Source organism: Oryzias latipes, chromosome 7, assembly GCF_053564925.1.
Source record: "Oryzias latipes strain Hd-rR chromosome 7, Olatipes_Hd-rR_3.1".
Classification (NCBI taxonomy): domain Eukaryota; kingdom Metazoa; phylum Chordata; class Actinopteri; order Beloniformes; family Adrianichthyidae; genus Oryzias; species Oryzias latipes.
The window spans coordinates 23,523,944-23,545,113 of NC_136243.1; the positions used below are offsets into that span (position 1 = coordinate 23,523,944).

At 39.6% G+C, this 21,170-nt stretch overlaps 2 protein-coding genes across 2 annotated transcripts; both read right to left on the bottom strand.

Annotated features, from left to right (window-relative positions):
- Positions 1–7,268: 7,268 nt before the first annotated feature.
- On the bottom strand, positions 7,269–13,000 carry hoxc12a (homeobox C12a). Its single transcript, XM_004070463.5, has 2 exons — positions 10,232–13,000; positions 7,269–9,220 (listed from the first exon to the last, which is right to left on the bottom strand). Exons 1-2 carry the CDS (start codon positions 10,809–10,811, stop codon positions 8,982–8,984), a joined length of 819 nt encoding a protein of 272 aa, XP_004070511.1. The 5' UTR covers positions 10,812–13,000; the 3' UTR covers positions 7,269–8,981.
- A 3,487-nt stretch (positions 13,001–16,487) lies between these two features.
- Positions 16,488–20,198, bottom strand: hoxc13a (homeobox C13a). The gene is made up of 2 exons (XM_004070462.5): positions 19,309–20,198; positions 16,488–17,741 (listed from the first exon to the last, which is right to left on the bottom strand). Exons 1-2 carry the CDS (start codon positions 19,970–19,972, stop codon positions 17,485–17,487), a joined length of 921 nt encoding a protein of 306 aa, XP_004070510.1. The 5' UTR covers positions 19,973–20,198; the 3' UTR covers positions 16,488–17,484.
- Positions 20,199–21,170: the final 972 nt, after the last annotated feature.

Sequence of the window (21,170 nt, forward strand, 5' to 3'; positions counted from 1 at the left end):
TTTTTCATAGTTTATTATCACTCAGACAAAACAAAGTAAAATACTGCATCAGCAGTTTTTATTTTAGACTTTCTCATTTGCTGCTTCATTGTTTGAGAAATAAATGTACTATTGAACAAAAAACACCAAGCAAGCCTCATGTCTGCTCATAGTAGTTTTGCAAAGATTCCCCTTTTTACCTCTTGACAAGAGGCGTGTGCACACAAAGAAACAGAAGCGATGCAAAGTCATCTACCTGAAATATTTCAAGGCTCGGCGTATTTCATGAAGATTTTCCTCTCTATCAACAACTGGAGACACGTCAGCTTTTCGCTCCTGTGCTGATGGTATAGCGGTGGTCGACTATAAATATGTTGTAAAGTGCAGCTGAACCGAGCCTGGGGCAAAGCTGGATTCACAGCATGTATGTTGACTGAGCAAACCAAAGTAACCGGCCCACTGTCATTATTCTCTTTACCTCGGGTTTTGACAGGATCTGCGTGAAAGACAAGTGCGCAACCCACAGCCCAAGCTGAAACTGATGCAGTAATATTATCCGCGAAGCCTTTACGTTACGCACCTCATTCAGTTACAGAAGAATGAAGAGAAAACATGCTTTTAAAACATTATCCACAGAACAGCTGGATTGCTCCAGTTTGTGGCGGATTCTTGCATCCTTGATGCAAACACATGTGAGCCTCATACCCGAAAATTATTATAATGTGTCACCGTGTTCCCTTCTTTATTAGATTACATGTTGTGTATGAATTCTTTGTATCTAAGATTCAAAGCAGAGAATGAGGGGCATCTTAATATTGGCTTGTTGCCAAAGCATGTGTCTACATTTTTCATCTTAAATCAAATAAGTTCCTGCTGATGTTTTAGGCCTTTTTAAACTAGAATGTTGACATTCATCTCAGACGACCAGAAATTTGTTCCTTTAAAATCTGTAATAAAATGAAGCGCTTGGAGGAAAGCTGCGACTGTGTGTGATTTCCTGCGTCATTGTAAACTTTTAATTGTACTTTTGAGGCCCATCTTTGAAACTTTATAGACTAACTGATACTATTACAAGGTAAAATTAATATAATGGCCCATTGTTTGCGATTATGGTCTGCTTCCTAAATGTTGCAATGGACTCTCAAATTGTTTCCCAATATTCCAATAACACAATCTTTCGGTTACAGTCAGCCACGAGACACACGTGTTGCTTTAAGTAAGAGAGTGGGGAAAATAGGCTGCGTGCGCTGGACACGAACATGGGCATTTATGAAAACGTGGCGTTAGCATTACTTTGTTTACTGCGCCTTGCAAACAAAAGGTTGTCTCCCAAGATGCATCCTGCACCCAAGTACAAAGAAAGCAGACAGCTGTCCAGACACAGCACTTGAATTTGACCACTAAAATCCTCTCTGTGTCCATCATAAAAGCCCGAATGGCTGTAGTAACGCTAAATCCCTTTCTTCCAGAGAAAACCATAAACATTGAGAATGGGAGGAATTTCGATTCTAACAAGAAATTCTATACCAAAAAATTGGAAAAGGAAGAAAAAAAGTAGTTTGTTTCGTCCGTTAAAAACCCAAACTCAGCTTTTTTTGCATTTTTATTAAATATATTTAACAAACAAGCTAATTTCAAATTTTCTTAAAACTATTCAGTCACTTCATTAAAGACAAAAAACTGTGGTAAATGAAAAGTAATTTTTAAACTGAAAAGCAGCTGCGTAACTAATTGTTTCATTCTTCAACCTCAAGTTGTGTTTTTTTTTCCTGATCACAACCGCAGCTATGGAAATATGTGTATGAACTCACTACGGCCTGTTTAGAGTCATCCACGGCACTTGCTGCTTGATCACAGATGCACCAACATAACATTCACATTAAAGTGACATTTCCTTTTTTCACCCGAATAAAATATAGAAAACATTGTCATTAAAAGATTCAAGCGCACGGAGTTTATGTGAAACATCAAAAACGGCAAATTATTTGCTCGTTTTGGAACTAATGTAATTCTGTGGTTTGGAATTATTTTAATGTCAAGATTGATAATAGTGTAATTTATATCTAGAAATAAATGATAAACAAACAAAAAAAAACTACTTTGGCAGGCGTAAGGACATGTTCGTCCAAACACAATGTACCTGATATAATTCCCCTCCATATAAGCTTTTTTTTTTGGTTATGTAGTAAACATAAATCAGTGAAGTTGGTGTATACAAATTAAACAATCCACAAATATAATTGAGATCCCATTGTTCTTTATATTTAGGATGAATAAATAAAAGGAAACTATTTCACGAACGGTCAAAATGAGGCGTTTGGGAGGTCGGGAAACGTCGCTTCTTCCTGTATTCATGTCGCAGCGTGTCATACTGCGGCAAAAAATGTGACATGTCAAAGTCCACCACCGAGCCAAATCTGCTCTGTGAGAGTCCAGGTGCTTGTGTGGGTCAAGTATTGTGACTTTAGACAACGTTAATTCATTGAAGGGACGTGGTGCTGAAATGCTTCGAGCAGTAGGACCCAGGAAAGTTTGATAATGTTGCACCAAATCAGCAGGCCTATGCAGAGACTGAGGGCGAACTTGTGTGCATTCGCGTTATCCGGCTCTTTTAAAGACTCGTGCAATGATTAACAATGCAGTGCTAGTGTGCAGGTCGCAACAATCCGTTGCTTGCTTTCGTTTTTCCTGCGTAACTATCACTGCTGAAGCACCAGGTTTAAAACCGGCTTTGAAGAGTTTGAGCAATGTGTTTGCAACCTATAGCAGATTAATTACAATCTTTAAACCAAGTGTCATCGTCTTTTAAACAGAGATGAAAACTTTGAAAATCATGGTGTTTTGCTTCTGTGGTGATAAATCCTGCTCCAAACGATACAAACTCTCCCCACACACCAAAACACTGACAATGGGCACGGAGACACTGCTGCCCAGTAAACTGGAGTCTGAGCTGAATGCGGGAAGCCGGTCTAATCATATTACTGTCCCCTATTGGCCTAGATAAGTTTAATTGGATGTAAGTCGGGCAGTTAAGCATGGCCGTATGAGCTACAAACTGTTTCAAGCAACACTAAAGAGGCTTTTTTTAAACATAGATCTCAGCGAACGCATCAGCCATGACGCGTAATGTGTTGCCTTCAACTGCCTTACAAGATAAAGGCATGTTATTGTTAGATTTGGAGCCATCTCCAGAGTGCATTACGCGTTCTCCGACATAAAGCTTTCACAACAATGTGTTAACTTTTTATTAGAAGTATTAAATGATTTCACATCACAAGAAATCACCCGGTGAAGAGTCTTCTATGGCGCAAGCTCCTGCGGGTTATTGTGGGGAAACCTGGGAGTGCTTGGAGCAAAGGAAGAGGAAAAGTGAAGAGTGGATGTCAGAAATGTTCCAGATACGCTGAAAGTGAGCTTGTGTTTCCTTTTCAGCTGGAGGGGCCCTTTGCTTCACGGTCCAGGTCATGCTACAGAATTCAGAACAAAGAGGATTTTGACCCACGAAGGCCCTTCAGACTCAGGGGTGTCACATGCCTATACACTTACTAAGATATTTTTAGGTGCGGCCTGTATTACAAAGCTTTGCAAGTGCACAGTACATTTATACATGTGTATGTCAGTATTTATGTGTATTTATGTTCACATACATACACACATTGACATAAATATATGGGCATAAATGTGTGTGTGTAAAGTTTTGAATTGTTTATTTAAATATTATGCGCACTTTGTTCATCAGAGCAACATTTTTAGTTCCCACATGCAGACGAGCCTGCCCCGGTGAGCATTATTTTGCAGTGCCATGCGCTATTTTAATCGGCTCTTTTTGCTTGAACATTTAGAAATAAGTGAAATTAAACCAATGCTCACATAACTATGGACGATTTTTCTCCTAAAAACTTATTCAACAGTGGCTGAACTTTGCACAAATTATCATAATTTCTTTTCAAGAAAAACTGCGCAACAGATTTTTTCACTGATTAACAAATACATTTTACCATGAAAACACCAATAAAGGCCCAAAAAAAGTTGGTCCAAATAAATCCTGTTAAGTACAAATGTGCGTTAATAGACTGACATCAGTCCTGAAATCAGCGTAAAGATAGAGGAACGGAAAAAGGAATAAAATTCTAACACATTAAAAAGGACTGGTTGTTGTTGTTTTGAAAGACTGACCTTAGCATCGATTTTTAAAAATGTTTTCCTGCCCTCTCACACGGGGACAATCAGTTTGTAGGGGATTTCGTCTGCTTTGAGGACGTAATTTTAACCTCATGCCCTGCGAAGGCGCCAGTATAAATTGATAAGATGGCATACTTGGAGAGAAAAATAGACCTCACGAAGAACCCATTTCAAATCATGTCAAAATCAATATATAGCAGTTCTGGAAAAAGTCAAACGATATGAATCGCTCATATGAAGCCTCCTGCCTATGCCCTCTTTATCACATTAACACTCTCCTTTGAAGCCCCACATTAATGCTTACTCTCACCCACGTCCACAGGCACACACCGCTTGCTCGTATAGGAATAACAGTGTTCTCTATTTCTCAGACCAGCTTTGTGCCATAAACGGCAGTGGGGTGGCGGGGGACGCAGACCACATGCCACACAAGTTCTCTGCGAAGTGCACCGTGGAGCTCACTGACCTTTGGTACGCGGAGACAGGCCGCCATAAAAAGATTTAGCCAGTCTCAAAGTCAAAAGTGTTCTAGAGCAGAGAGACCTTTTGTAAGATCTTGCAGACAAATATCCGAAGGGTGCCCGTAAACAGACAAAAGCTTTCTAGGTGTTTCCATTCTCGTATGAATTGTTTTCAGTCATTTTTGCTGATGGCAAATAAAAAAAAAAAAAAAAAGTAGATTAGTGGATACAGAAACACTAGATTAGGCTCTGGTGGATTGCAGGTAAAGTCGTTTATTTCACAGGAAAAGCGTTTCTGGTACAACACGATGACTAGAGCAATGCTCGCAATGAAAACATGTTGTATGGTTTGCTTGGCTCTGATCAAAGATAAGACTGCCAAATTATTCCGTCTAAATGATCCAACCGTTTTATTAGGGATTCACATTACCAGCATGAAACTAAGCAGCCTTTGCGTCATTAAGTCGCAGCGGCGAGCACGATCACGCTGAGCTTAACGCTGAGTTTAGATGTTAACAGTCATTTCCTCACAGCCGCACTGCTTTTGAATGAGCAAATTACGGAAATGATTACAGAGGAGCGTTGCATTCACCAAATAATCATTGGTAACATCTTGTTACCAATGAAAGATTTTGGACAGTCAGATACCCCGCTTTCAAATGTAAAAAGATAAATCAGTAACTGTTTTTAAAAAAAGTTCTCTATATCAAGGGCGTTCCTTATTGTTTCTGTGATATCCATCTGATATTTGATTGTTTCTGTTCTCAGTCATGCAGCAAGACAGACGCTTCGTCGACACACTCTCAGAGTGATTATCCTCTGAAGCCAAACAGTTATGTCTCATGTCACTATCAACAGCGTATAAAGTGAAAAAAGGACGTTCTGTAAATAAAAAATGTAAATGTGGTTTTTAATCAACACTTGTCTTTTTTTAAATAGATACCATCTTGCAGAAATATGTTTCCTACAAAGGTGTTTACGTCCTTTTTTGTCCTTTCCTTGATAAAAACGCTCTCAAACTCTGTGCATAAAAGATCAGTTATTTCGCCCGTATCTCTGAATTTAATGCAACTTTATTACAGTTTTGTAAGTTTTACGATACTTGTTGTTATGTATGTCTCAGAAGTGAATACAGTAGCTCATTTAAATTTGTTTTGCAGCCACAGTTATAATGCATAAAATGGACTGCTTTCCGTGTGGTAAAATCACAAATATTTTCTTTTCCAAGGACAAAATATTTTTAAACATTGAAATGACATTATAATTTTATTACTCAACCAGTTTAGAAAAACCAAAACGTTTTGCAAAATGAGTTGTACATTTCAAAGTGATGCTGTGTCCCAATAAGGAAGGAGCGCCTCCAGATAGGCCTGTTTTATTCATTCCACTGCGGATTTCTTGGATCGTATTTTCATTTTTATGTCTGTACAGTCCTGACAACATTTTGAGACGTTGTCTTTGTGATAATAAATATGTTAGAGGTATTTTTTCTGGTTTACAGCCAAACTGCAGACGGTGTCTGTTCGTGAAGCAACAAATAATCACAGCTTCTTAAAGCAGCAGAAGCAAACTTTTTTTTTAAATTGCAGTTCAAAACTGCTTACTTCTGCAATGTTTCCTAAATGTTGTTAGATCTGCATCCATAACATAATAAAAACACCAAATAATGATGAGCAAATGAACCAATGAGCACATCTTCATACATTTAATTAAAAAACACATGAGTCTCATGAGCAGATAAGTTGCAATAGCAACGCGTCACTGAAAAAGCAACATCTGATATTAACACAGAGAGAGCACAAGGCGTTCCAGAGAGCATACTTCACCTAACTGCGACTGCAAGCTGCTGGAGACAAACGCACTGACGCTCGCTTGGCTGTCTGATAGGAAAACACCGCACAGCTGCGTGGCTTTACACTTCATTGCCAGCAGGGAGAGCCTTGTGGATTTTGCAAGTGTTTCATTAAAAAAACGTCAGTGCAGTTTGCAACTGTGTATGCCTAAAGAGAGACAACGCAGAAATGATATGAGTGAATGTTTCCGTGCGTAATTATCGCGCGAACAAAGCCCTTAACGCAATCCAGAGGATGGACGAGCAAAATGGAGTCCAAAAGGCTTGCGAATATGGAGCTCAGGGGTGTAACCCTATTACTGCTTTACAGAGCTGTTTTGCTTGTTTGGCTGCAGCGTTAAAGGCTTGTAGCACAGTGGTGACATTGATTAGGTCGAACTTCAAGGGTTTAAAAGGAAAAAAAGGTTAAAGAACAACAGCAAAGGGGGGTTGTTGTTGAAAAGAAATGTAGTTAAAAGGTTGATGATGTACCCATAAAATAATTAAAACGATATTCAGGTTCTGGGTGTGCATCTGGCCACTATCTTGCGTGGAATAATTTATTCCAGATCACAATGATCGCACATTTCGTGGCTAAATCTAACAACATCCATCCTTACAAAAAAAGCATATTGAAACTCTCTCAAGTGTGCCAATATCTTCATTTTGTTGCAGTGGAATTAAGTGTAACTCTAACTGTGTTATAGGTCACATCTAGTTAAATTATCCTGACAATCATCACCAAAAAAACGGATTTTCAGGCGGAACATTTAAGAGGTAACCTAATAATAACACAGAGAAGTAAAACACTCATAAACGTTTCCATATACTGTTTATTGAACACATAACGCATATACATTCATATCGTTATTACTTTTACAAGACAACGTAGCAGTCTTACAAGCGCAAAGAAAGGAATACAATGTGGGCGACAAAAAAGAACGGTATGAGACAGCTACATCCAAACAAAGTTTCTTCAATTTTGTTCTGTACACCCGTTCTTGGCTGTTTTATTCTGCGTACATTCCCACTTCTTACACTCACAGACTGGTTTATGGAATGCCATATTGTACGAGACGATCAATAACATAAAGCACTATTATATAGCGGCAAGGTATCCTTAATCAGGATGCAAATACTAATTTGTGTGATTTTATTTTACAAGGTTATACACAAAAGAAAATAGGAGGGAAACCGGCGCACTGCCCGTATAGAGCGCATCCTCCAAGCCTAATAATAATAATAATAATAATAATAATAATACATTCTGTGAAGACGTTGGTGTTAAAATGTTTTAGATTATTTGCTTTTATATTTTACTTAAGTGAAAAAAAAGTAGAAAAAGGGTCACCTGCATAAAAAGTGGCCCGCAAAACAGAAAATGAGTCATATCTACTTCACATCAAGAACATGCTGCAAACATTTCACTGCCATAGCTTACTCATTATACATGACAAATAATGCACCACTGGCCCAACTTAAAGGGGCAAAAATACAGGAACTTCTGAGCTTTTCGTTGTGAGCACCGAGTTTAGGCCTCAAAGCCGCTCTTTAAAACTGCAGCGGCTCCCCCGTTGGACTGACTTGGTTTATATAGCTGAATCGTTCCATCCTGGATCATATAATGTATTTTTTTTATATTTTATTTGTTTACTGGTACAGTCTGGACTTCTAATAGCAGCTCAAACCCGTTTTTAAATTGTGATGTCACAATTAAGAGAAACAAAATCCGCGCAATGTCACAGTGGTTAAAGTTAAGACAGAAAAATGTAAGAAAAGATTTGAAAGAACATTTAAAAAACGGAACAAAAAGAAAAATGTTTTGTATTTCTTTTAGAGGTGTGTCTTGACACGGGCTGCATTACGGCTGGAGACCTTCCTCTCCCAGACTAACAGATACCCTGCCCGTGACCGTGAACATGTACGCCAACGTGTCGAAAACTACTGAAAGCAAATGTTTATATTACCCAGCGATTTATGGCTTTAGACTAAAAAATGGCAGCAAAGAATTCCGCGTCGCTCAATAAGGGAAGATAAATTGTCGTGCTCATACGTTGCGAATTTTGAGTTTAAGTTTTTTGTCTAATCACTTCCGTTCACTTCTATTCTGAAACTCCATCTATCCCCCTCCTCCCTAGTATTTTCTCTGATACAAGAGAAACAAAGGGAAGTGTCTTCCCAAAACGAAATTGCCCGTGAAGACACATTTCTTTTCTTCTGGTCGACATCAAGGGCGCGCGGGCTAATATCGTGTGACAGATCAGGAAAACCAGCCTTGACAGGAAACATATTGTTCAAGTTTGTTTGTGCCAAACATGAAGGCTCTCTGACGTGTAATGCAGCATCGGATGACAGATTGTTTAGGCCTTTCTCCGCCAACTTTTGGACGACTAAACTTAACGGGAATTATTTTATTTTTTTGGGAAGCCTGCGATGTAAAGGATGGAGAGGTGAGTGCATGCATTCAAAGAAGACTTGGGGGAACGCACCAGGCTCGGCTTTTACTGCCCATCGATTCTGCTGCATCTCTAAAAGTAGGCCAAAGCCTGCTCCCTCAACATTAGTCTTTTCTTCTTCATCCTACGGTTCTGGAACCAGATCTTGACTTGTTGGTCGCTGAGGTTCAGGCGATCGGAGAGCTCCCGCCGCCGCTGCCTGGTGATGAACTCGTTCAGCATGAATTCACCTTCGAGCTCAGCCAGCTGGAGTTTGGAATAGGGTTTGCGTTTCTTTCTTGTCCGAGTATGCATCGGGTACCACGGGGCACCTGGAGGGGAAGAAACGAGGAGGAGGGGGCGCACAGCGGATTAGTCATCACACTGGAGAAATCACGGTCACATCCAAGGTTATGGTTGACCCACGTGGGCATCAGCTGTCGGTAGCAAGTTGGAGTTATCTTACAGAGCTATGAGACTTTCAAATACCCTTGGAAAATATGCCAAAACAAAGAATGAACCACTTTTATACAACTTTTTGTGCTATTTAATTCTACTAATTAAAAAAAGAAATTACATTTTTATTAAAACTTGAATAAAAAAAGAAGTCAAGACCATGCAGGGGGACAGTTCAATCTAAACTGTCTGATTGAAAACATATGACCTCAAACCCAAGATTTGCCCTACTTTCCTGCACTTTCTGTCTCTAAGGTGCTGCCTTTTTTATTTTTCATCCTTCAAAGAGACCACCACTGCTTTTGTCACAGGAAGTTTTACTGTTGCAGTTAAAGTAGCATTAACGCGATAATTAAGCCATGGTTGCAAATCCCCCTACTTATTTGAGAGTTTTCAGAGCATATTAAATGACTTGGGTCCTCGGTGACAGATATTAATTTTGTTTACGAGTCATTAAAAAGAAAACTCTCTCCATTTGATGCAGTCAAGCAGAGAGGATCAAAACCCCTTTAAATCACGGCACTAATTTGTGCGTAAAGAGCAGAGCAAAATCAGACACGTTGCGCCACAGAGACTCTAATAGCAAAATGCAGGGAGACCATTGACTATTTTGTCAAACGCTGCAGCCATTATGGTTTGTTGAGGTTATCTGGGACTGCGCAACCACCAGCTGCATGGAGTATTTTAGGGCAACCCCTAGCGGCGTTTGCGCACCACGCACATTCCCTGCATGCTGAGAGCTGTGCATTAGGATAGCAACCTTTTCTGGTCGGGTTAGAAAATACACATATAGATGCAAACTCCAGCTCACCTATGAACAAAACGAGCGTGCGTTTGGAATGAAAGTGAATCAAATGGAGAAATAACGTGAAAATGGTTGCACCCACCTCCTCCTCCTGCTATGGTGCTTGAATGGCTTCCCGGTGACAGCAGGGTCTGCGTGTCGCTGGATGAGGGCTTGCCATCGTTGAGCAGAGACGAGCTGGAGTCGGACTCCATGGATTGACAGGACGGCGGGTCTTGCGTTAGCTGCTCGCTCCCATAATCATATTTGGGAAAGCCGGCACCAATTCCACCGTGCATCCCGTGATCGGATGTCAGGGATGATGTGTCTCTCGCCCTTTCCTCTCTTTTCAGGCTGCTTCCACCTGAGCAGGTCTCTCTGTTCCCGTTCGCGCTGTTGTAATAACATTTCCCCTCCTCTGCTCTGGTGATTTCACACGACCGATTGAAGGAAGGGTTAATAGACACGGGGCTGCTAAAGTAGGATTGAGAGTATCCATTGCACGGCTCCGAAGGATTCCACGGGAGGGAACAAACATTGTCCCTTCTCGGGTAAGAAAGAGACGGAATCCCCGCCAGTTGTCCCCCCGAGGCTCTAAAATTCGGAAAGTAAAACGTGTCTCCTGTGTGGATGTTTACCAAAGGTCCCACAAACCCTGGATTAAGGAGATTATGCTCGCCCATTTCCGCGGGCCCGACCAACAGCTTCTAGTTTATTGCAATCTGACATTTAACATAGTTAAACCTGGAGCTGCTCCTGATTGGCCATCCCCACACCACGTGGCCCGGCCAACTTGTGCTACACATAGTACCACCCACTTGGTCCCTCAGACAAAACAAAACATTAACTTCTGTATTACACCGGTTTATATGCTTTTTAAAAATACCATAAAGCTTTTATTAAAAATGTACAATCTTATTTTCTCCTCTTGAGCCTCTCTAAGCCCAAAAGGAGCGCGCGCTGCTTCTACTTTTACAGTAGCGCAAGTGTCCACGGCCTCGTTTAATATCTTTATAAACTGGCCAAAGTTTTTAAAATGCTCTTCCTTATGAAAACTGTGTTTTTCGTGGAGGAGTGGGCGCGCGCGGCTTCTTGTTTTCGAGCAAATTAATGTTGAATTTCACGTCATATAAAGCTGTGATGTGCCAATTTACAAGCTTGTTTTAAGAAAAGACTGATGCTCATTGCCGCACACCACTCGTATTTACAGTAAGGAGGTCAGGAGGTTGAAACCACTGGCTCTGTAAAAGAAGACGATATTCTACAAGGTTACTTTAAGAGGGTGTATTTCACACAATATTCTCTTGTACACCTCACACGAGCAACTTTAACAGATAACTCCAATAAACGCTCGCAGCCAAACTCTGGTGGGCTAGTTATACCTCTCACACTTCTTTTATATGAATTTTACAAGATATCAGAGGGCACTCAACGGATTCAATCAGCCTGCTTTATACCTCACTAATTAGTTGATTTGTATACACTTCGGAAAACTAGTGAACCAATATCTAATCGGATTTTCTGAAAGACATTTGTTCCTGAAATATAAATAAAATGGAATTATAAAAAAAACGCAATAAATATATTTTTTGTATTTATTTTTGCTATTTTTTGGCTCTAATATCTGCTTGACCATTACTGGCCTGCAGCCGCCACAGTTATTCCTTTTTCTCCAATAAATTCTAAATTTTAAATTAACATTTTATCACCAGCGTCATCTAGTTTGCGCACGGGGAAGAAAATCAATTTATGGATTTTAAAAGTCATCATAACTCATCTACAAGCTTCATGTGTCAGTAAAACAAAAATCTGACTTCTGTCTTCTGACATGTTGCGAGGCAGAAAAAAAACTAACTTGAACTGAATTTAAAACAAAAGTTAAAGAATGTCAAAAAATGAGTCAAATCACAGACTGTTGGTGTGTCAAAAATAATAAGCAATTATTCATTCTTGTTTAAATAAATCCAGAAAAAAATGTGTTGAAAAAATTAAAAAATACCCCGCTTTTGGTTATGGACGCACTTTGAAAAAACAGTTAAAAAGTAAAACATTCGTATGAAGACCTTTTAGTTAATGCATGTCTAGGGATTACGCACGGCTGCAGGGGCTCTGGCGTGCATGCGCGCCGGATGGCAGAAATTGCGTGCCAAGAAAATGTGCCAATGAAGTGTTATGTGAGAACATTAGGATTCATTTAAACACAGACTTGAGAACGGTTTGCAACACAGACGATATTTGAGAGCCGTATCTGTCACTTGTGACCAAGTATCCTGAGCAAAGACACCGCAGCTCTCTCTGCCCTTAAATAGAAGGAAAATATGAAATGTTTTAACCGGAGAAGCAGACAGGCATCCACTGAGGCTTGGACTGACTCTCTCCCCTATCACTGCACATTTCATCTCGTTAGTGAGTCTTGCAACGCAGCATATCGATCCAGTATGCAGAATATGAGGTCTCACTCTGATCAGAGAGTTCTGATAGCCTTCACAGCTCCTCAGATGATTGTAGCATTAAAAGTAAAGCAGTGACGTATGATGGCCTACCACTGAGTAATCTTCAGAATCAAGCAGTGCATTTACCTTGCAGAAAGAGGCCATGTGTTGCGCCTCCTCGCCTCGTCCCTCCTCCGATCCACTGCTGCCGCAGATCCGCATTTCACCTTCAGTCATCCCCTCACCGCAACGCTGCAACGTAAAAACTCGAGCCGCGGGCCGCCAGCTAAATCTACTTTTCCAAAAGAACTTAAAGCGAGCACTGTCAAGGTCACTGTCTAGTCCACCGTCTGCGCAGTATTGAAATCAGCCGTCTGGAATCCTGTGCCCCGTCCAGACAAGGCAATAGTCTAAACAAAGACCTTTTCTTCCCGTCTCGCTTTGATTCTCTGCAGGCAGGATGCCACAGTTAAAGCTTTAAACAGCTTTTGAAAAAAAGTGAAGCAAACCAACGAAGGAAGCTCAAAGTATCCATAAAGTTAGACTTTTACGTGGAAGTTTTTTCATATGATTTAGTTTATGTTCAGATATGCACCTAAGACACGTGGGCGCACCTAATCTGGCCATATATTGCTAATCTCAATTAAATCAAGTATAGTACATTTAAATTTCAAAAAAGCGCACCAAAGAAAAAACACGAGTCCATCCAAAAATTTGTTTTGAATTGGCAAAACAAAGTCAAAGAGAAGTGCTCTGCGCCATTCAACTACAAACATTTGAACTTGACCATCAAGCTATAAAAATGAGCCCGGCGCGGCAACAACAAACTCAAACGTTTATTCACTACGCCTGAAATAAATTATTTTAGTGTATAACAGGCATCCGTTCTTTGTGTCTGCCTTTTTTGAAATTGTAAAAATTACATGTGCATTCAAAAGGAAGTAAGTTTAAATGTATTTTTTATGTATACATATTTTTAGTTTTTTCTTTACATTTTTTTCAGCGTTCCTAAATTGCTTAGCTATTCACTGGAGATTTTGGTCATATAAAAATATAAGAGCTATTTAAAAATAAGTATTTTCTGTCTTGTGGCATATCATTGCTTCACCACATAAAACCCACTTTCCTTATATTAGGTAAAATACATTTAACAATTTAAGAAAATTAATTTATAGGGTAAAATAAAAATGGCATGCCATGCGTCCTAATTTGCTATATTTGTACATTAAAATAATATTTCTATCTTGTTTTTATTTTAAACACAGTCTCTTAAAGATGACGTGTCTTTTGAATAATCTCAAATATTAAAACTATGCACTGTAATATGATAACATTTTAGGCAAATGAAGATAGTATAATGGAAAAAATAAACTTTACCATTTAGGGCAGACGTGGCTTTTTGGGTGTCTGAGTGAGTGAGTGCAGAATTTGTAAGGAATTGCATAAACATAAATAAAATGTAAAAAAAATATTTTAAAATGTTTTCCAGCAATAAAAGCCAAATTTGCTTACATTAAAATAAATCAAATTGGGGGAGCCAAAAGATCCATAAATTAGCAACAGTTGCAGCACTTCCTGATATTTTCCTCTGGTCACCACCAGAGGTTATCAGCCCCCTTTCTCATGTCTCTATATGTCGGCGGCCTGAAACTTTGACGCCTTAGCACTCAACCAAACACTCCTTTTTTGTTATTTTACTAAGTAAAGTTTATTCCTTCACAAGACAAGAAGTATGTAAAGAGTCACCATATTTACCCATTAAGGTAAAAGAATGCTTCCTATTTGTTTGGGGTGCGTTAAAAATCAAGACTTTTCCTCAGTTAAAAGTTAATCAGGAACTATTTGATTACAAACATCTTCACAACTTATAGGAGAGTAAAACATTACTCAAGCTTCTCTTCATCGCATACTTTTAATCTGTACATCTATTTCTTATCATAATTTGAAAATGTGTGGCAGTAAAATACAAACAAGCCCACACTTGCGTGTTCCCAAATGTCAATTAACAGCATAGCTTATATGTTATTTTAAATATTTATGTTATTTGTTTTTGACAAAACAAAGTTTTGCGTTTACAATCACACCAAGTGACAATTCGCTCCTTCAACATTAAAACAGACAACAAAAACATTTCCTCTTGAGGATTTTAATACGCATATGAAACGTTTTTCCATGCACCTCTGTTACACACCCTCAGAAGAAAATATTACAACTGACACTGCATATTATCTATCTGTCACATTCCTGCGCGTTGGTTCTGTCTGTGCAGCATTTATTTTGTGAGCTAAAAAGCCATAAAACAAAGTCCATGTCGGTCTCTCACCAAAGTAGGAAGAAAACGGTCATACCTTTAATTGTTATATTGCGGGCAACGTCGTGTTATATTTTCCTCTTGCTGTGTTCACAGTAAAGTTTCTTGCTGCAGATGACTGTTGTTGGTGTGGGACGTCAAAAGTCCCATACCTGTTCTGCGTGGTCATTAACACACACCTCGTGATGAGTGCATGAAACCATTGGCGCTTTCAGAGACTTGACCAGAACTCTTTGCTGGGGCAGTTCAGCAAAGAGAGAAGAGCCCAAATGTTAAGGCAAAGCTCTTTGGAGATGGTCAGCAAAGCAGGTCAGAGGATATCGCTACACTTCCCCTTTTTATTAATTTATGGCATGCCATTAAGCCCGGCTGTCTAGACAGGAGGAAAACACCTTGTTTGCCTACAAACAACCCGAAAGCCTTGATGTCCAGCCCCCTATTTATTATTCACAATCTACTGTGATGTCAAGGTCAAAGTGACGGCATAGTCATGGTCAAGGGTAAATTGGGAGACCTAAGAAGTTTCCGAGGATCTCAAATCCAGACAAACAAAAATCCTACAGCTCTTACACTAAATAAAAACACGAAGAGACGCGAAAAAGAGTCACGAAGGAGCGAAAGTCCTGCTCAGACAGGCACGCGGGGAAATTAAAACGCGCACGTTATTAAAAAATCTTTTATTTAGTTAAATAAATCAGCTTCACTTGAGCGATGTTTTGGTGTCAATGTTGAGATATTGCAACTAACTTTTCCCCCTGAACCTTTGGACTTTATTAGAAATAATTCAAATTCGCCGTTTTCCTAATTAAAATACTGATTTTGAGAGCTGAGCAGATATAACTGCAGCTTTAGCGTCTCCTGGGTCGTGATCGTTTTTCCTGGATAATGAATCTACTTATTTTAATGCTTTCTTTAAAAATAAATATTTAGGTTCCTTGAATTTCAACTGGAAATAATTCGCAAAATTGAAGACAAACTAAACCCGACTCCACGAAACTGACGTATTGCGCTACAACGCGCAAATTAAACGATTCAGTTATTTTAGGCAAGATATGAGTGAGGATTAAACTAGTTTGTGTATGAATTAGATCAATAACAATAAAACGTGTTAAATGTTTCCGGAAAAACTTACCTTTATGCAGGATTAACCTCAAATCCACAGCGCAAAGTACAATCTCTTCTGAAGCGCTTTTGTTTTGGTTAAAGAGAACTGAGTTGTTCCACCCACGGAGACTCCTTCCCACCTAGAATTACTTTTTATTAACATGACCCAACAAAATCAGCTATTATCGTTGCAAAAACGAAATTAAAAATATAAATGCACCTATTATATGTACCCCACCTCCCACAGATGCTAGCTTTGGACTACATCGACTGCGCACTTCTGAATCATTAAATGTAAATATTGCCTATGTAATAGTCAAAATCTCCCAAATCTGTAAATTAACATTTGCTTTTCTTTTTCTTTTGCAGGATGAAAACTTTAAGGTTTTGGCCGCGTAAGGCGAAACTTTCAGCTCCCCCACCCACCACAAAAATTAAATATATAAATAAAATAAAATGAACGAAATAAAATCGTAAAAGCAGGTTGGCGAATCGATTTGGATGTTCCAGCATTTTCATAATCATCATTTATTTATGAAACACGTTTACCAGTACGGAAGTCAACAGCACAATACAGTTCACACACTGTTCCAAAGTAGAAATTACAGGCTTTGTTACAAGTGATCTGCTCCGATTCTACACTAACAAAGTCAGACCCAAATAAAACGATTGTGCATTTATATGTAATACTCACTGACTTTAATGGTTTACAATCATTCCAGTTGCATGACAGAGTCCTTCACTGGTAAAGGAAAACATACAGAATTGTGAAATTCCAGTTTATAGTTCCGCCATAATCGATAATATGAATTAAATAATGAAGGCATTGCACTATACAGATTAACAGCAGCCTCGTTTATCCCAGGCTAATTAGATCAAATCCCATACAGAGGACGCTTTCATCCTATTTCAGTCTGATTCTTTTTTAATCACTTTTTCTTGCAGAGGTTTTCTCTGCAGCTGTTGTGGACAATTATTCAGATCTCAAGTTCGACATATCACATGTCCACCACAGTTCTTGTCCATACAGCGATTGCTTTTGCAAACAAATAAACAAAAAGAGGGGGGGGGGGAATTAGAAAACATAAAATGAGCACAAACTCTTTCCTCTGCTTTTCCTCACGCCGATGCAAGACTTGGAAATGTCATTAGTTCTTTTTAAGATTTGGCTTGATGAACAGAAAACACAGAAAAAGCACGCAATAACTTGTCTGAAATACAGATATCGTTTTAAATATTATATATTTATATATGTACATTCTTATAAAACAAAATTGTGAAGCGATTTGAACATTTTCACAGTTTTTAGAGCATTTTCTCTAAACTGGGAGCAGGGGTCTTGTTGACGTGGTCGAGAAAGTTGATGGAGCTTCAATGATTCGAAAAAGTAAGAAAGCACTCGGCCAGCATGTCAATAAACCGCGATTTTCAATGCAGAGGTATTGGTATGGCATTTTGTTTTGGAAGGTACGTTGGTGTGTGTGTGTGTGTGATAGTGAGCTCATCCCATCAAGTAGCGTGCATATGAGTGTTCTTGGATTTACTGACGAATTTCTTCTCCTTGACCCGCCGGTTTTGGAACCAGATGGTAACTTGACGCTCAGAAAGATTGGTGGCTGCCGAGATGCGCCTCCGCTTGTCTTTGGTGATGAACTTGCTGGCTGCGTATTCTTTCTCCAGCTCCTTGAGTTGAATCTTGGTGTAAGGGACGCGTTTTTTGCGCCCGCGACGGTAACTGCTGACTTCAGGCTGCAGTGGGACGACATCTAAAACAAACAAACAAAAAAGAAGTGAAGAAGAAAGTGTAATATTAGGCGCGGGTGCGTTACCCCACACATGGTTTAGTTGACAAGATCCATTTGACAGGAGAGATGATAAGATCAGTTTTCACATGGTTTATTTTTAAAGCCTCTCTTACATTCGGTTTGTGAAATTTCTTTAGTTTTGGTGACGTCAAAAATATCACCTGTTTCTTTCATTACATGTTGCAACAACAATGCAGTTAGACATCGTTTGTGGCGTCATTTTTATGCTTTTTTCTGCAGAAATGTGTGTACTTTTTGCCTAATTATCATCTATCTTCTTATTTCAATATTGACCATGTTGGTAAGGCTGGTGAGTAAAGCGCACAAAAGGATCTGCATATCAGCCAATTTAGAAACTACATATTTACACATGCTAAATTTTACGTTATAAATGATCTATATTTGAAGTTTACCCATAGGAAATGTTCCATTTCTATATCCTGTTTTCACAAATATATTTGATCCATATGTTGAGGCCTGAATTATTGGACTGCATTCATCCCCTAAAAGAACGAGGCAGGACAAGTTTATCAATACAGTGCCGTGCATTTATTTCATTAATATCTGTGTGAAAAAAGAGAAACACACAGTTCGTGCCACTAAGGAAACGTAAACAGCGCGCGCTTGTGGCTTTGTGCACGTGCGCGCTATTTGACTGCTTGCGTGGCTTGCTCTCGGCATTTGCTATATAAAAAAATGGGGGGAGGGGGGTTTGGAGGCTCGAGGGGGATCCCCACCTGGAAAAACAGAATCTATGAATTTTAGAATATTCAAAAAATCACAAGAAAATAAATAGTTTTCTACGTTGCCAGGTCTGTTTCTTTACCAGGGCTACTACAAAAAAGCGCTTGGAATGCGTAAATGAATGCAAAATCCTATCTATTTTGACAGCGGTGTCTGCATGAGATGTTAATCTTGTGAATGAATCCGGACATACAAAATATGAATTGTGGTGCGCTGAAATGTGTTACCACAAACCAAAGACAGTGAGCTGCTTCATTGGTTGTCATACAAGAGACATCCTGTGACGTTCTTTTCTATTCAGCATTGATTTAATTATACAAGTTAACATTTTTTGTCCTGAAAAGATCCACATATTTACAAATGCAGTTTCCTGTCTAACACAGTTTTATATGAATAATACTGTTTCTGTAAATATGTTTTGATCAGAAGCACATGTGAGTATTGAAAAAGTCGATCTTTAACAATTAGGAAGAAGAAAGTTTGTTTACTTTTACGACAGAATGCAGACAAATCTGATCATTATTCTTGACTGTATTACAGTTTAGTCTGCAGGAAACTTCAATGCACACACACACGCCCACTCACACCCACAAAAACACACACAAACACGAAAAAAGGATAAATAATTTCTGAGAATGCTAGAATAGAAAATAACCATTAAAACTGGACAGATAATGCATACTATTTTTAAATTCTCTTTTCAGGTTGTGACTAAATCCAACGGGACTGTCGAGTGCACGAACTGAAGCTGGTTGTTTATGTCATGAAAGAATATTATTCATACCTGGAAAAGGTGATTTCCAGAGATGAGTTGATTGGGTTTGCTCTTTGGAGCAGTACACCTGTCCGTCCCATCCATTGGATAGAGCCCAGTGCTGGTAGCCTTCCATGGGAATCAAGGCGTCGTGTCGCGGTTCAGGATGGGCGCTGATACTGGGCACCACCGACACGTCGAGATATCCGGGAACGGCCTGATAGGAGCTTGCGAAACTCGGATAGAAAGCAAACTCCTTGGCCCTGGATGACAGTTCTTCTGAGGGCAGAGCTGTGCTGGGCTCGGCGTATTTCTCTGCGGGGTGGTACGAGCAAGGCTTCTGCTGCAAGTTTACGTTGTGCGAGTGAGACAACCTGCAGCCGTAGTATGGGTTTCCAAACGGATAACCGTAACTCAGAGACGCGCTAGAAGACGATTGCGGAGCGGGACACTGGCGGCCGGTGTCTGGAGAGGAAATATCCGAGTAGACGGAGCCCTGGTGGGTCGCTATGGTGCCAGAATGTCGTCCCAGCGCAGGGTGCGACATCAGGTCCCTGCAGTGGGTCGCAGGGCAATTACCGCTCAGTCCCTCCATTGTTTGGCTTTTATTCTGGCTGTTTTCATTCGGGCTTTTTTCATAAACGTACATCAAGGTGTCCGCCCAGCGTGGATGCAGAACCAGCGAAGTCGTCATATCACGGGCTGCCGATGCTTTTTAAAAGTCGACTACTCCAAGACGGACACCTCATTTCCAACTACATTTCACACCGAGCGCATGCGCACACCAGGCCCCACTGTGTCCACTTCATTAAGACTCTGGCACGTGATACGCTAACAAGTCCTGCGAGATTGGGCTCGTGAGCATGGACGGAGCAGCCCTTTAAAGACCCACAGCCTCACATGTCAGCGCGCTCCCCTGCAGAACACCTAGACTCACGATTGGTTTAAATCTTAGAGACCCACACCCTTAAAGGGGAGTTTGAATGCGTTTAGAGTCGGGCAAACGAAAACAATCTGCGAATTTTTGCCGACTGCTGGAGCTGCAAGAAGATAGAGCAGCTTTTGACACATGTCACAGTAGGAGACTTTTTGGGTAAAAAATTTAACAAATGAATTCAAAGAAATATTATTTTGTAGTTTAGTTCCCCCACCTCTCTCATGCGCCCTGTGCGCAAACTCTTGCATATTTTTGCGCAAGCAAATATGTTGCTGGAATAAACTGGAGTACTAATCACGTCTTTGTTCGTTTTTTTAGTATGAATAATAATTCACTTACTAACCAGAATTGGGTGCAAAAAAAAAAAAAAACAATTTGCAAAAAAATTTAACAAATAGGCCTACTGACACCTTTATCTGTAAAATGATCCAAATTCTCAACTATTTAGATCAGTATCGTCCTTGTAACAGAAACACGATTTTTCTTAAAAATAGAGTTTTAGTTTGTTTTTTCCAACAGGAAAGCTGCACCAATAATTCACGGTGCAGCCATATTTTAACCCTGAGAACCTAAGCAAATAATATAATTCTCTTATATGTCCACTTCTTAATACGCTCATATAGGAAAGATGCTGTGGCATGTCTGCGTGTTTAAGCGTGTGCGTGATTCAGAAGATTAGAAAGAGCAAAGCTGAGCGTGTTTGGTGAATGTGGATGCACGAAGGCTGCATGTGTCACAAAACAGGCAAACTTTTCCAGGTAGGACGCAGCCATTCAGTTCGTACGCGATTTTGCTTTAGCGCAGATGATTGAATTACAAGACAATTTTAATCAGAATGGTGTTATAACTATAAAAACAGGCACATTTTCTCGCAATTAAATAAAAAAAAACGTTTTGTTTGTTTAGTTTTTGCAGCGGAAATAATAAATTTAAACAGAGTTAGAAAGCAAGTGAT